The sequence below is a fragment of the Rhineura floridana genome, chromosome 8 (genome assembly GCF_030035675.1).
Source record: "Rhineura floridana isolate rRhiFlo1 chromosome 8, rRhiFlo1.hap2, whole genome shotgun sequence".
NCBI classification, from domain to species: Eukaryota; Metazoa; Chordata; class Lepidosauria; order Squamata; family Rhineuridae; genus Rhineura; species Rhineura floridana.
Window position 1 is genome coordinate 119950804 of NC_084487.1, and position 17246 is coordinate 119968049.

The window sequence follows — 17246 nt, forward strand, 5'->3', positions numbered from 1 at the left end:
TTTTTGTCTATTGGCGAATAAGATTCTGATGAACCCAGAATCCCACAGAAGATATACGTTTATGTCCCATCCAAAAAAAAAAAAAAGGCTTAACCTACAGTCTTATTTTAATTGCCAGTTTATTTTGATTCACTCATTTCCACAGATTCCAGTAATGAGGTGGGGAGCAACTACTTTTCAGGGGGCATTTATCCTCCTTTCCTCTACCTATGTATTAGTCTATGCTGTCTTTTAGCCACATGTAACACCTAAATGAAAAGAAACACACACATGCCAAAAAACCTAACGGGTTTTTCCATGCATCCCATCACAGCAGTACATATCGGAGAAGTTGGAATGGTGTGCAAGAAGTCAACTTTTTAAAAAGAGACAGTTCAGTTTCATTCCCTGCTTGTGAATGCAGATGAACAAAATCAATTTCCAGTGCATGACATTTTTATTCTCTTCCGTTTCTGCATTAACCTGCCATTTTAAAGGAAAAAACCTGCATGAAAATACATTAAAAAATATGTACCTAAACATTTATTTTCTCTCAAAATATGCATTTTGATATTCTTTAGCTGAGAATCCCATTGCAATGCTCAGAGAAGTACAAAATCTGAAGGGTAGCTACTTTTAGACCTGCTGTTCATCCAGGAGTTGTGGACCAGGTCATTTCCTACTGTAATTCACAGAGATCAAAGTCCTCAAGCATCTCTAATTGTGAGTGCTCCAAGGTGAGTAGCTGGTCACCAGATGGATATTGGCCTCATCCAGCAAAACAGTCCTTTTGCTCTTAACCTGTGGCTTGTTACTTGTAACTGGAACTGGCTTTCACACAATCAGCTACTCAGTCATATCTGCATCCTGCATTTAAAACTCCTGGCTTCCCCCAAAGAATCCTGGGAACTGTAATTTACTCTTCATAGAGCTTCAGTTCCCAGCATCCTTAAACTACAGTTCCCAGGATTCTTTGGGGGAAAGACATATGATTTAAATGTATGAATGTGAACCATCTGCTATTGTGGCTAAATGTCAATATGGGTTAGCAAAAAACCCCACACTGACTACATATCGATCAGTGGTAGCCAATGTAGTGCCCTCCAGATATTCTGGACTACGGTCTCAGCCAGCATGGTCAATTATCAGGGATGATGGGAGCTGTAGTCCAGAACATGTGGAGGGCACCACACTGGGTATCTCTGGTGTAGAACAATGGTAAAAATAAATGCTACCCCCTATTGTTTATAATGGATTTTGTCCAATGTGTTTGTTTATTTAATTTATGAATCAGTTCCAATGAATCATCCTGAATTGATTTAACAATAAAAACATCAACATCAAGTTATATACTATGGACAGGTGCATTACCAAATGAAGCCAGATCAATGCTCTATCAATAACCAAAGTATCATCACAGGAGACAAGCTGAACTAGCAGATAACAGAATATTATGTATTGCTGTTTATCACATTTTCTATAAGAGATAGGTAAAAATATGCTACTTCACCCTGACAGGTGCCAAATGATCTCAGGATCAGTCATCACCATGCTGCCTTACAAAATGCAGCAAAGGCCATATTGTTCTACAGCTTTTTAAAACAAGAACACAAAACGAGTGGATTTTCCTATAGTAGAACGGTCAGTAATATAAACAACTGCTAAGAGAAACTACCCATAACAAAATTGCTATCAAAATAATTTACTATGCAAGAAGAAATGTGAGTGCTCAAGCCACACCCAAAATACCATTTGCAATTTCATCCTGGGATTTCATCCCTCTGGCAGGAACAATGTAAAGACCTGATGTACCATCAACTATCCTTATAAGATATGGTTGCAGTTTCATCCAAATAGGATTATCTGTTTGAAGGTTGTGCTTTGCTGGTATGCATGGAGATAATTTTCTCTCTCTTGCAAATAGTCCTGCCATTTAAAAAGAAATAGCTGCACTTCAAAGTTTTAGCTGCTGTGGACATCTTTCTGTTGTCATTTCTAGTCTTGTAACTTTAACATCTGCCTAAATAAACCAGGAGCTGATGGGGCAACAGCCTCTCAGCAAGTACTAATTTATCTTGCCCATTTCTCCTGGGGAAGGGCTATAGCTCAGGGGTAGTGCATTTGCTTTGCATGTAGGAAGTGCCAGCTTCAATCGCCGACATCTCCAGGTAGGGCTGGAAGCGGCCCCTGTCTGAAATCCTGAAGAGCTGCAGCCAGTCAGTTTGGCCAATAGGAACCAATGATCTGACTCTGCACAAGGCAACTTTCTATGTTACTATGTCCTGGCTAACTTCATTGACAAGGTGGACCAGACAATTTATATAAAAAAGTAGGGCTCTCAATCAAGTAAACCGTTAATTAAATATAAAATATAATTGGTTAATATATTCAAATATTTTTATCCTGTCTTTCTGATCTAAAGGGACTTCCACAATTGTTAATGATAAATATAGTAAACTAGTAGGAAACCTCCACTCCACAGACTTCATTAGGCTTGGCAGGTTGTCTTTCCCAAGCCATCCCTATCTGCCCTCTGCTTGATGTTATATATCATGTTAGGTGTGGGGCAGGTAAAGACTTTGCTCTCTGCCTAAACAGGGTACAGGTTGGGAAAGGAATACAGAAAGAACTCAGACAATGATGGTGGTAGGAGCCAGGACTGTGAGATCCACCTTGGACAAAGACAGGTACTGAACTGGAGACTGCAAGCTAGTAACACCTACTACTTCTTCAAGTTTGAAGTGCATTTCCTGTCCTTGGCACCAGATGGCCAACTAACCCACATGATGGACTGTCATCAAGGGAAAACAGGGTTTGCAGGTACCATTATTCAGCTGATTTCAAACCGCACAGGCATAAGAAACTGCTTCACCTGATATTATTGTGATTGACAGGCAAGCAGCTCCATCTGCCAAAATGGCCCATGGGGGTTGGAGGATGTCAGGATTTGGCCCAGTGACCAGATCCAATTCCCCGATCATGATCTAGTCCAACCCCTTGCCAACACAGGACATCCATTTTGCTGTAAAAACCAAACAAAATGAAGTAACACAACAACACAAGCTGCTACATCAGCAGCAGTCATCAACGAAAACACTTCCATAGTTCAACTTCTCAAGTATTATTTTGGGCAAGTGCTTGTAGAAACTATTTATTTAAAAGCATTTATAAACCCCTGAATATTTCATGGGCAGTGTAAAAAACAAATATATCATTAAAACAACTACAAAAACAGCCTATAAAACAGCAATACAAAAATGCATATAAGCATACAAATGCCAATGAAAGAAAAAATCAGCGGACTCAAACCTGAAAAATCTTAAGGGTTAGGGAGAGCCTCGACAAAGAGATAGGTCTTCATCTGACAAATCTGATGGCTGATGCTTCATGTACGGCAGAGAAAAGGGCATTCCACAGCACAAAATGCTCATATGTCATTAAGCATGATACATTAATGTCCTGCCCAGAGCCAGAAACACGAGATGAAGACGAGGCTTGATTTAATTCTTTTTTTATTAGAGTGATGCTTACGTCCAAACCAGTGCGCTTCATAAACCTGTCTGCTCTAGCTCACTACCTTCCCTAACTAAGCTACCTGGATAGTCTCTGTAGTGTGTGGGGAGAGTTGAATCAGCACTGCAGCCTGGGCAGGCACCTGCTTAAGTAGGGAAGGTCTTCGCCAGTAACTGACGGCTCCTCTGAAGTTCCACCCTCTCAAGGACCCTTTTCTTGTGCCGTCTCATGCGGGTCGAGGGGGGTGAGACTCTGCTGGCCCATCTGACAGCAGGGCTTTGATAGGCGATGGCTCAACCTCAGGAAGTGGGAAGCTGGTTGGCTGGGAAGCGTTTGAAGTGCCAAGTGGGGATTCCTGTGGGGGCATGGTTGGGCAAGCGAGGGGTCGCTTCCCAATGGCTCAGGCAGAGGCTCGCAGGTGGAGCGGGAACTGCCTCGATGGGGGGCTGGCCGATGGAGTCTGCGGGCTGACTGCACTCTCCCTTCCTTCAACGCTCCCAGGAACCTTGTCCTCATCTGACTCCTCTATCTCTCCCTGAGCTAACTCCTGGAGTGCCTGGGATGCAACAATGAAGCATCAACCGCAGCTGCTTGGAGCATAGCACTCAAACAAAAAAAAACCTCCGACTGGAAATTAAGATAGAAATCTTAGCTAAATGACCGTGCTCCCAGGTCCAGCTGAAGTGACAGGATCGTTTCTTCTCAACTGCTTAGGGAGCCTGGGAAGGGAACATTTAATCTAACCAACTTGCTTCTGGTGAGAAGGGTTTAAGTGCCCTCAGGCCAGAAAGCCATTGTAGGAAGCCTAGCATCATGGAGGATTGTGCTGTTGGTATGGCTTGACTAGGGATCCTCTGCAAAGATATCCACAACCAAGGAGGGTTGGCAACCCCCTGCCTGGAATGCCCTGTCTCCTTTTAACATGGCTGCTCCAAACTTCTTTACAGACTTGACCCTTCACTGCAGACAGAGGTTTGAGAAATGAGTTAAGAAGATTCTCTGCCCTTTCCTGCCTAACCTGTGGGCTGCTATAAACTCACTTTGACAGCCAACCCAATTCCAGTGAGTAATAATAACAGAGAGAAAAGACATGCTTTGGTCTACCTTCACAGGCAGTAGCTTAGGAACAACAGCAATTGAAGCCACACTTCTCAGTGTGTGAATTCTCTTTCACCACTATTAGCTAAGAAACAAACCATTATGCAGACAAGGTGCATCATCAGTGGGTTTAAGGGGTTGAGCTGAGTGCATGGAACTACTGTTGTTGCTTCTATGGATGTAAGGGAGTGAGGTCAGGGGTCAATGAAATGCAAATAGAAAAAGAAAAGACAGTGATGATTTCCTAATGCAATACCACACCAATAAATACCATAAATAATCACTGTGGTCCTTGGGTCTCTTTCCTCTTTTAGGAACAAAGGAATCTGCCTTATATCGACTCAGACCATTTGGTAGTATCTAGCTCAGTACTGGTGACATGCAGTTTATGTGTCTAATTCATAGCCTGTTTTGAAAACTTTCCCAATATAAAGCTTTAATCCTATACTCATTTTTCTGAGAGTAAAGCTGCGATGCTAATCCCACAATCCTGGGAGTAAACCCCATTGAATTCAGTAGGACTTGCGAGCACTTCCCGGAAGGATTGCTCCACCTGTGGCTGCCTCTGAGATGAGCTCTGTCTCAGAGGAAGCTTTTTTCAGTTTAAAATCAGTCAAAAGGGAACTTTGACTGGTGTAAATGTTCTCCCAGGCAAGGGTGAACCGAAGATTATCCACAGAAACTTCGTTAGGCTGTCGGTGGCTGGAATCGATCAGGAATTCCCTGGGAAAGGAGGGCATACCTGGCAGCCGAGGACGGAGTTAGGACTTCCAGCAAGCTGGGCTGAAAAAAGCGAGACGTTTTTTCTTTTAAACGATCCACAACGGGCGAGCTTCCTTCTGTCTAATCTTATCATTTGGCTTAAATTACTACAGTAAAAGAGATTTGTTTAAGAATCAGAAATCAAGATACCTGGGTGAGTTACACTTCTCTCTTTTATACAAGGAATTGAGGAGGAGGAAAGAAAATTTAAAAAGCTTATCTTATTTTTTATGGCAAAAAGCTGGCCTGAATTTGGAAACTATAAAGATTAAAACGGATGAGGGGCAACTTACCCGAAGAGAAAATCTGATCTAGATGATTATTTGATTGATATATGTCTGGGACTACTTTTTCTTGGACTACTTTCTTCAGACGAATCTGCTGTTTGTGTATGTTACTAATTGTTCGGCGTTGTGAACCAAATTTGTTTTGCATTCTTGGACGTGCGGGAGATAAGAACTGTGCTGGCCAGATGATGTCAACAGGCCTGGAATATTAACCCCCTTATTGCTGGAAAAAGAATTAATTACTCTTTGCTTGGGAATTGTGGCTATATTGGAATTTTGAAGGGTTTTTTCTTTGGCTTTAAGAATGACAATCAAAGAAGTGGCAGAGACCCTGGATGTATCCCTGGAAGGGTTTTCCCCTCTGGATATGTTTCAGAAGATAATGGATGAGATTAAGATAACGAAACAAGAACTGGGACAGAGTAGACAAGAGATGGCAACTGAATTTGGTAAAGTGAAACAGGAGTTGAAAGAAATAAAGGATTATATGAGAAAAAGAGCAGATGGACAAGCAATAGAAGATGAAAAAGAAATTAAAGGGAAGGAGCATATTCTGGAGATTGGATCAGATATATTAAATGTGGAATTGGAAAAAGATTTGGACTTTATGGCAAAAATGAAAGGGAGGATGCAAGTCCTGGAGATTGGAACAGATATATCAAGTGTGGAACTGGAAAAATATTCGGAGTTTGTGGATCCTGGAGATAAAGATTACTGTTTGGAATTCGGCGTTGTCCCTGGAGAAATTGATGAAGATATCAGAGATAAAGTTATCAATGCTTCGATGGAATTTCTGGACTGGAATGATTTGATGGAACTTGAAAAAGAGAAAATTTATAGAATTAATTCCAGATATGTGACAATGGAAAAACTCTCAAGAGATGTGCTAGTGCATTTCATAAAAAAGAGGAACAGAAATATGACTTTACAACAATGTTTCAGCAACACATTCAGAATTGACGGCAAGGAAATATTTGTGATGAGGGAAATTCCCATCAGACTCTTACTATATGACTATGACTATGACAGCAAGATTATTATGGGTGCAAGGATGGAAGTTGGAAGATGGAATTAACACTGATAATGGAAAAATGGCTATTGAAATTACTGGACCTAGCAGACTTGATGAGATGGATTAATTGACATGTTTATTTGGAGAAAAATCGATGGATATATTTCTCAAGGAGTGGAAACCTCTCTTTGACTTTTTGCGGAAAGAATAAAGTGATGTTAATGAGATTTGATGATTAATTAAGATAATTACTGGAGGAAAGTGATTTTGTAATATATTAAGAGACAGGTTTGTTATATATCATAGACCTATAACTGATCTGCGACAAATCGGAAGTCAACATTTTATTTTGTTGTTTAATCTGTTTCTTTTTTGTTTTGTTTTGTTTTGTGTTTGAAAATTTGAATAAAATTAATGATAAAAAAAGAATTCAGTAGGACTTGCTTTTGAGTAGACATGTTTAGGAATGTGGTGTAAATAAGTGGGACTTTTGAGAGAACATAGTAAAGATTGTGTTGTAAATCTTTCTCTCCCCCTTCAATCCTTTTTAAAGCATTTAGGAAGGGCTTACATAGGTGTCACTGTCTTTGATAGGAAGCTAATACTGATTTTCTGTTCTGCATGTGATCAGCTGGTTTTGACAATAAACTATTATATGGGGGTACATGTATTTTTACATCTCCAGTGTGTGGATATGGAATCTTTCCAACAACCTTGTGAGGTAGGGTTGGAAACCAAGGCAGCTCACAATAAGAAATAATTCCATTTAAAATCTAATAACCATAAAACAAGTATAAAACAGTTGCAAAACAGCTTAAAGTGCCATGATTCTGAATTTTGGGTTGGGTGAGTGACATTCCTTAACATTTGAGGTTGCAGTCCTGTGCACACTTCCCTGTTTGAGTAAGCCCCATTGAATAAATTGGGACTTCCTTCTGAGTAAACATGCATAGGATTGTACTATAAATGTTTTATAGGTTGTGTATATATTTTACATTCATGCTTATATAAATATTTCATACTGTGCCTCTATGTATCTGATTTTACATTATGATTGTATTATTATTATTATTATCTTTATTATCTTTATTTATACCCGCCCTTTTTCCAAACTGGAACTCAAGGCGGCTTCCAGATAAAAATAAGTACACATCATTAAGAACCTATAAAAATATCAAACATATAAACATATAAAATCAGCATTAAAACAGGATTAAACTATTAAGATGTTAAAACCAATTACTCTTAAAATACTGCAACCCAGTTTAGGAGCATACAAGTAAAACAATAACATACAGCATCCTCTTCAGTCACTACCCTTAAAACCTTCTGTTCCAAAGGCCTGCCGGAAGAAAAAAGTCTTTAGCTGTCGGCGGAAGGACTGCACAGAGGCCATTCTTGCCTCCCTTGTACATTATTATTTCCTCTACATTTTAAGTGTGCCCTGCTTGCTTGAGGTGGTCATGGTTCCCCTCTGTTGTTTTCACCCTGAGGGGCAAATTAGGCTGAGAGATGGTGAGTAGCCCATTGTCACCAAGTAAACTTTGTAGCTGATTTCCACTTCAAAAATTAATTAAAATTATTTATATGCAGGCAAAGCTTATGAAATAATGCAGATCAACATAATGCATTTAAAGCACATCACATCCAACTCAATTTAAAGTGTATGACTTCCCCAAAGAATCCTGGGAAATATCATTTCCCCCTCACAGTTATAGTTCCCATCATCCTTAATAAAGTACAGTTCCCATGATTCTGTGGTGGGATTTATGTGCTTCAAATGTATGTTGAATGTGCTTGAAATGTATGGTATGGATCAGCCCTAGGTATGCTGTGCATTCACTAGTGAATTTAAAAGAACAATGTTAAAAGATACTTTTTTAAACAGGGGAAGGACTGTAGCTGTAGGGTACATGCTTTGCATGCAAAGGTCCAAAATAAAGAGACTCAAGGACCACAGTGACTCTGAAATGTATTTATGTATTTTATTTACATTTACATACCACTTTATTGTAAAAAACCTCAATGTGATTTACAGAAGGAATTAAAACAAAATTATTGGCAAAAAGTTAAAAACAGGTATTTAAAAACATTCAAAATAATAAAACCAACAATGAGTTAAAAATGGATAAAAAGCATAATAGCTTCTACATGCCTGCATAGGCTTGCTTAAACAAAAAAACTTTTTTAGCAGGTGCCAAAAAGAGTACAATGAAAGGGAGTTCCGAAGTGTAGGTGGTGCCACACTAAAGGATCTATTTCTTACAAGAGCAGAACAAGTACTATGTGGCACCCATAAGAATGAAAGCATACCTTGAACTTGGCCTGGTAGCAGATTAACAACCAGTGCAGATTTCAGAGCAGAGGTATTATGTGCTGATAATGGGAAATTTTTAGATACAAACAGTAAGCAAAATATTCTTTTAAAAATTATAGGATTTATAATATTTTAATAGTGAAGCAGGCAAGCTAAAAATCCTCGTTGGTGCTGCCTTCCCTGCCTGTTATGCACATGTAGCCATGGTACCTAGGTATGCATGGTATGGCTTGGCTCAAGAAGGTAAGATGAGCAGAACACTGGTACAGGACATCTCTGTGCTCTCCAAGGCCTGAGAAGGATTAACATTGGAATGTATTAGCTCATAGTAGAAATATGCTGGCATGAGAACTGCTGAATATTACCTGATTGGCCAGAAAATAATGTATACAGTGTGACCTCTATGTAATGCTTATATGTAGCCCACTGATTGGGATATGTTAATGTCTTTGTCCTGGAATGTATAAAAAACCAGGGCAAGCAGTGCCATGTTGCAGTGCTCGATCACACTCAAGAGAGACTGACCATGCACACGTAACCAATAAAGGCCTACCTTTGCTGCAAGCCTGTGTCTTCAATTTCCTCAAGTCCAACGGATCCCAAAATTTCCCGTCACTGACAGGGTCTCACTCATGTCAGCAATCGTGCCACAGCATTCTGCACTAACTGCAGTGCCCTTGTCAGGTTGTACTGCATGGGGATTTTTGTGACGTTGGCTGACAGCCTGCCACTTTTTTTTCTTTTTGTGAACTGCTTGTGGGATGTGTGAGATTTTTGTCTTACTCATAGGAATCGTGTTGTGGTTGGTATGGTATTGCATTTAGGAAATCATCACTGTCTTTCTCTGTTTGCATTTCATTTACCTCTGACCTCACTCCCTTACATCCATAGAAGCAACAACAGTGGTTCTATGCGCTCAGTTCAACCCTTAAACCCACTGATGATGCACCTTGTGGTTGCATGATGGTTTGTTTCTTGCTCAACAGTGGTGAAAAAGAATTCATATTTTGGGAAGTGTGACTTCAACTGCTGTTGTTCCCAAGCTGCTGCCTGTGAGGGTAGACCAAAGCATGTGTGTTTTCACTCTGTCAATTACTACTCACTGGAATTGGGTTGGTTGTCAAAGTGAGTTTTATAACAGCCCCCAGGTTAGGCAGGAAAGGGTAGATAATCTTCTTAACTCTTGATCATTTCTCAAACCTCTGTCTGCAGTGAAGGGTCAAGTCTGTAAAGAAGTTTGGAACAGCCATGTTGAAAGGAGGCAGGGCATTACAGGCAGGGGGCTGCCAACCCTTCTTGGCTATGGATATCTTTGCAGAGGATCCCTAGTCAAGCATTACCAACAGCATAAGTTGGTAAGTCCTGCTGAGTTCTATGGGGCTTAGTCCCTTAGTAAGTGTGTCTGGAATTGCAGCCTTCAGGACATCCATATTTACTCCTGAGTGCTCTCATCTAATATCTCCATGACACTAGGCTCCCTTCTTCCTACAATGGGTTTCTGGTGAGGGCACTTAAACCCTTCTTGCCAGAAGCAAGCAGGCTAGGTTAAATGTTCCCCTCCCAGGCTCCCTGAGCAGGTGAGAAGGAACGATCCCATCACGTCAGCTGGACCTGGAAACACCATCATTTAACAAAGATTTCAGAATGCTTCTGACCTGGCAACCCTACTTTAATACCAGAGTTCATCCTAAGGATTCATGAGGTCCTAGATGATCTCCAAGTGGGGAGAAATTTGATTCAGTTTGCATTTAAAGCTGAAGGTACCAAATGTGCACTTTCCAAGACAATATGAGAACCAAAACACAGCTAACTTCCAAAATTCACACTTATCTGGATTTTGCAATGCTATTCTCCAATCAATGTTTGCCAAAGTGCATATATTAGGCTTAGGGTGTGCATGAAAATGAATATATTGGTGAAAATAACATACAGAAATATAGTATGAGAAATTGCTTGCATAAATTGGTACATTAATCAAAACTGCACATATTAGGAGAAATTTGCACTAAAATGCTGAAGAAATTTCATGTTGATTTTTTAAAATTGCAAATGGCAGCAGAAATGAGAACTGAATTTAAGAGTGGAAAGATGAGAAACAGAGAACCAAAAATGACAGGTCCCTCCATCCCTATCTCTGAGCATTAGTAAAGTTTTTATTTTATTTTTTTACTCACCAAGTAACCATAAGCAGTCTTCAACTAAACTCCATACCAAAGCAGTTTCCTGGCTATCTTCTCTTAAGGCAGCTACAGCAAAATCAAACAGCTAATTAAAATTCACTGCACACCTGACCCTCCAGCTCTGCCTCAGGACTGACAGGTGCATGAACAGAGAGGAAAGAGCTCCTTCTTCCAAACATAAAGACCTGCAGAGCTCTTTGCAAAACAAAACAGATATAGTGACTCATAATTGACCAGGGTTTTATCACAGAGCTTGCCGAATGCATTAAAAGAAAAAGAATGAAGAAGACATAGACTAACACTTGAGAATGCTGCAAACCAAAGTTCTCAAGTGACCATCTGGTCACAAATTTCTAGTTGCCAACTGAGATGTATTCATGAGAAACCTAACATATTGCAAAGACCAAAAACCTAATATAAGTGCTTTTTGAGTAACTGAAAATAATTTAACAAAAGCTAACACTCATAGATGGTAGACTTCCTTTTGAATATTTGCTTCTTGGTTCTCTACTAAAAGGAATGTACCAGAATCAAGAAATAGCTCCACCACCACAGCAACAAACTTGCCTTCAACCTGTAGCCTGACTAATGAAGGCTGTTCTCCACCTATCAGTCAACTAAAACTTTATCAAACTAAAGTTTCCAACCCTTATAAAAACACCAAGACCCAAACACTAAATGCTGTGTCTCTCTCTGGACCATTTCACCTGTTGTAGCAGGAAAAAAGTGCTTCCTAGCTTTCCAACAACAGTATAGAAATTCTTAAAACAATCAGAAAATACCCAGATCTTGGAAGTAATTCGTTACAAGTATTACTTGTAATTCATTGTTTTTTTGAAGAATGAGTGGGTAATTCCTTTATATTTTGATTGTAATAGAACTAGGAGTAATTTTATTACTTTTGTGGAGTAATTGTAATGTTTCCAGCATTATCTTTGGGCATTACTTGGGGGGGGGAAGCAGGGGAAGTCTTCTGCTCCTCTGATTTGTGGATGAAAATCATGTGCCTCAAACTGGGCTTCTGTGCAGCGTCGCTCTTCCTTCATGCTTTGTGGGGGGTAGGAGGCGATGAGGGAGGAGGTAGAGAGTGAGACGGGGTGGAGTGGAGAAAACAATAGTTTAAAAAATGGATGGTGGTGGTGAAGAATGGAGTGGGGGGGGGAAGGAGCCGGAGAGCAAGAACATGGATAAAGGAGGAGAAGGAGGCAGCAGCAGAATGGAGATAAAGAACTGTGGAGGTGAAAGATGACAACGTACCAGAGCTTGAAAAATTTACTTTTTTGAACTACAACTCCCATCAGCCCCAGCCAGTATGGCCACTGGAGTGAGCTGATGGGAGTTGTAGTTCAAAAAAGTAACTTTTCCAAGCTCTGCAACGTGTGTATGTGTATGAATACTGTGTTTGCACATAGCACACAAAGTGGCCTCCATCACCCTCTCTGGCTACTGTGCTGCATTTGCATCTCAGGGGAAAATGTTTGCTTGTGTGAGTGTCCCTTATTTGGTGGCAGGGCAGGGTCTGGGAAGTGGTAAAGTGAGAGATTATGCTTGCTGGCTGAGTGGGGGGGGGGTTGCACTTGGTTTGATGTGCAAAGATCCGAGTAGTGGCCTGTATCAATTTTTAAGAGGCCTGAATATCTCAGCAATTATTTTCTTTATGTCATTTAAGACTCTACTATCCAAAGTAAAAATCCTTGTTCAAGGCCATAATGCAACGGAAGTTGGGAGATTAAACTGCTTCTGCCAAACTAATTTGGTCAGTCAATTATACCTTGTAAGTGCATAACCATGGAAGCAATCTGAAAGGTCAGTCAGTGTGACCTTGACATTATTCCCTGCAAGAAGAGACAAAATTCAATTTTAAGTGACCAAACAGAACATTAAATGCAGCAGAGTTTAAAGTCACACACTCACACATTTGTATATTCCAAGCATGTAGTAGATTTTTATTAAGTATTAACTTTGGTTCTAAGAAGTACACCATCATTTTTGTAACATTTTGTTAAAAACAAATAGGCAAGAGGAAATACAAAAAATATTAAATTATGAAAACAAATCCCATTAAGGCTCCCTTTTTAATATTTATATATGTACACTCAGAAACAAGTGAAGACATAACAGAGATTAACATCACTTAAAGAAATGGGAGGCAATATTAATTTGCTACCTTAACTTGCTAAAAACAAAGTTTTAAAAGCATTGATCCATTAAGAGGCAATTTGTACAAAGAGTCAGACATTTTTAAATCAAGGTAGCTCAACTGAAAATATCTAGCAAATGGGAACTTTTGAAAATGGTCAGGAGAACAGAGTCAGCTGTGAGAGCTGTCAACAACTCACCTCCATGGACACAGAATTAAAAAAAGAAAAAGAAAAAAATTCAAACAATTTGACAGCATCTGTCAAGTCATTCCTCCTATCAACCCAAAACAAAATTCTGGATTCCTACACACACAAAAGGTCTGGCAGACTTCTTATATGGGCTAAAATCATGTTTACATTCCTCTAGTGCTATAGTAATGTTATCCCCTCCCAATTACTATGTACGTACTATATCTACAAAACAGGTCCCCCCCAGAGCTATCTGAAGCATCCGTCCTTACCCTCACAAACCAGTTGATCACATCTATGACGACTTAGGAACAGAGAGGTTCTACAGTGTGTTCAGCTAAAGGTCTGGCCCACTTCTCTGTATCACCTTATAGCTCTTTTCTATTATGTTCAGAGGGCTTTGGGCTAAAACACCTCTATTTTATTTTGGAATCATGACCCCAAGGTGTTGTAACACCATAATATACCTATTCAACCAGAGGCTTGCTGTGGAATTGGAATCCAGAAGTGTACCTAATTTGTCTACATAGAACGAGTATGTGGGGAGAGTATGAGAAAAATGCAGCAGTTAATAAAACCATTAAGGCAAGTTTTTCTGGGGTTTCATACCCTTCACCCAAACCCTTGTATCCAGGACAAAATAATAGGCCAAAGTAAGGAAAGAAGATTGATGACAAACCTAATGCAATTCAAGTATATGAACTGTGAGCTTTTTGTGGTTATAAGGCTCCCCAACTTCCGCCTTCAGAATAATGGGAGAAAAGGAAATTAAATAAGCAAGTGCAGCCTTTCCCAACCAGTGTGCCTCCAGATGTTGTTGGACCACAACTCCCATCAGCCTCAGCCAGCATTGCCAATGGTCAGGAAAGATGGAAATTGTAGTCCAGCAACATCTAGAGGCACACTGGTTGGGAAAGGCTGGGCTAGTGTATTAAGGTTTCTGTTTTGCAAAAGAAGCCCAAGATGCCATTGTAGCTAAAGCAAAGCTCTCAAATATTGCCTTTATGTTATGGTAGTCAATCCAACACCACTGCTTTATCAATGGCCTTCATATTCTTCTAAAAATGCATGCAGCACTATAAATCCAAATCAATGATAAATAATTTGTGTCAGGATTTAAATTAGAAGTAAATTAAATCCCAGCAAAAACTTATTTATCATTGACTGGGATTTATAATGCGATTTTATTCTCGGAAGAACTGCTTGGGTCTTGACAATCTGAAAAGCATTATGCCAAAGGGAAGACTGCTCATTGTCAAGTCCAGTACTGCAATTGTTTTTCCAATTTCCAGTGCCTGCAGCAATGATAAAACACATCACTTACACAAGTTGGTGTTGGCATCAAACACTGCCGAGCATTTTGCTTAGATGTAATCGCAAAAGACAGATTCATTTTGCTTAGCTTTCTAGAACAAGACTATGGACCTGATCCTCATCTAATGCAAATGTAAGCCATTATTGAACTGCTGCTACTGACATTTGTACAACCTGCACCTATATGGAATCTTTCACACACCCATTTTGGCATTTGTTGAAAAGCTGGCTTTGCAGCTTTACAGCAGTGACCGTTGCTCACTTATCTGTACACCCAGAAACAAAAAAGCAAATTTTTTTGAAGGCAGTCCATTTCCATTTTTTCACACAAAAGTGTACTAAGATCAGACTGTATATAGAATGTCTATTCTAGGTTAATGTTTGTTTCCAGTTTTATGCATAAGCGTGCTGACTTTCATAGCTCAAACACCCTGAACACATAGGTGATTTCTCAAGATTGTGTAGAAAACTGCAAAAAGCCATCTAAGGACCAGACTGTGTCACCATAGGCTGCCCCGTACAGAGACCCATACTACCAAAATATAATTTTTCAAAGGTGTCAAAATCTAACTTGAAATGTCGATGGATAGAAAAATGGGACAAGCTTAGCATTTTTCCTCAAGAAGCCCTACAGGACAGGCTCGTACTGCAAGAGTTCCCCCTCCCTGCCGGCACAATATAATGTTCTGTATATGGGCTTCAGTGGTATTGTCACTGAATGAAGAGGAAAACCAATCACAGAAACAAGCTTGTTCAAGAAGATGACCAGCTGGGTCATTCTCTCCTTGCCCATCCCAAAAATGCCTAGGCAATTTAGGCTGCAATGCTGTACCCACTTACCTGTTGAACTCAATGGAATTTATTTCCAAGTAGACAAGTATAAGATTGAACTAACAGGTATGGAAGTTAATGAGTTCAAGTTTTGAAATATTCCATCCTGCAGCCAAGCTTTGACCGGCATTTTAAAATGTTTTAATTGTACCACTAAATTTTACACTCTTTTGTTTTTAAACTGCACAGAGCAAGAGGAATCCTAAAAGCAAAGGACTAATTTAGCTCCAAACATATGATCAAGTTCAAGCATGCCCAGTGTGTTTTTGAATTGTTGCTCTTCTTTGAACAGCAAGTCACCATGATGTTGGGCAAACTGATCCACAAACTATTTTTCAAAGCCCATGTGGCATAGTGGGATTGCTATGAAGAGAATATAATCCTCCCCACCCCCTGGAACACAGAGCTAGTTGTGTGGTTCTTTAGACCATGGTGAAATTAGATAAGGAAGAGAATCAAAGAAAGGCCAACTACAATTTAGACATGGCCAAGTGCATATTACACAGGAATAATATGATAAAAGCAATATGTCTGCTTAGCAAGGTTGGGTGGAGGAAGAGACCAGCCACTCATTTGTGAGCATTCTAGGGCACAAATGTGTACTTTGCTACAAATTCACAGATGGCCAACACCACTTTTTAGCTGTTCAAGGACTGAAACAAATAAATAAAAATTAGCTTTTTCGTATTTTTCTCGCTTTTGAGATTCCCCCACAATGATGTGACATCCGCCCACACACTAGCAGTGGACAAGATAAATTCAACTTCAAGTCTAAAGGAATTTATATTTACATCAAAGACCACCGAGGGGGGGGGTGTCATCATTTCTGAAACAGAATTTCCACACAAAATGTGATGAGAAGTGGTTTTGGAACACTTTGCTTTTCTGCATAGCAGAACTCCACAAAGTAGGAACAAGGAAATAAAAATTAACACACACACTAGCCTGAGATGCCCACTAAGCTTGGGTCAGGAATAAGCAAGCGGTACAACAACTCAAATTTGTTTCCCTGGTCAAGTACTTTGGACAGGTCTTTTAACTGACTACAGGTTGCTTGTTTATCCTCTGATCTCCATATTATTATTGGCAAGTTTTATCTGTTGTGCATTCATTCGACTGCACATGTTCCAGAAGTTGACCTCGTATAAGCACATTTTTTTCCACCCAGATTCAGGTAAATGGGGGAGACATCCTACAGAAGCCTCTCCTCAGCAGACACTGAGGGAATGGCTTCCAGTCTTAAAGGAAGCCCCTCCTCTAGGATTCTTGGGTTTCTGCTGATTCTTGGGCTGTCCTCCTCAAGTTGCCTTTCACTTTAACAAATTCAGGTGCATTCTCTTGCTCTTCCTGGATCTTCTGTTTTTCAAGTTCAAGCTTAAAACAAACAAACATATGAAGGAAGAGGTGAGAAAACGAAATAAAAATCAATTAATACAGAGTGGCATTTCTCATAATCTTAATTATAAGCAGTGGAAAGAACCAGATTCAGTACTGTAGTGGTAGTTTGCAGGATTCAGCTTTGAAGGCAGCATACATACTACAAGAGGATTGCAAAAATATTTCACTCCCTTTTCACTCATGCCCAACTTTTCAGGATCACCTTGAATATGAGAGCACGTTCTC

General features: G+C 39.8%; 1 protein-coding gene across 8 annotated transcripts in view; it reads right to left on the reverse strand.

The window, feature by feature from the left end:
- Window positions 1-13094: 13094 nt before the first annotated feature.
- FAM107B (family with sequence similarity 107 member B) overlaps window positions 13095-17246 on the reverse strand; it is a 128084-nt gene continuing 123932 nt past the window's right edge. For all 8 annotated transcript variants that reach the window (XM_061582298.1, XM_061582292.1, XM_061582295.1 and 5 more), the window contains one exon: window positions 13095-16997. In XM_061582298.1, coding sequence (XP_061438282.1) covers window positions 16881-16997 — 117 coding nt within the window. In that variant the 3' untranslated portion in view covers window positions 13095-16880. The remainder of the gene's footprint in view (window positions 16998-17246) is intronic.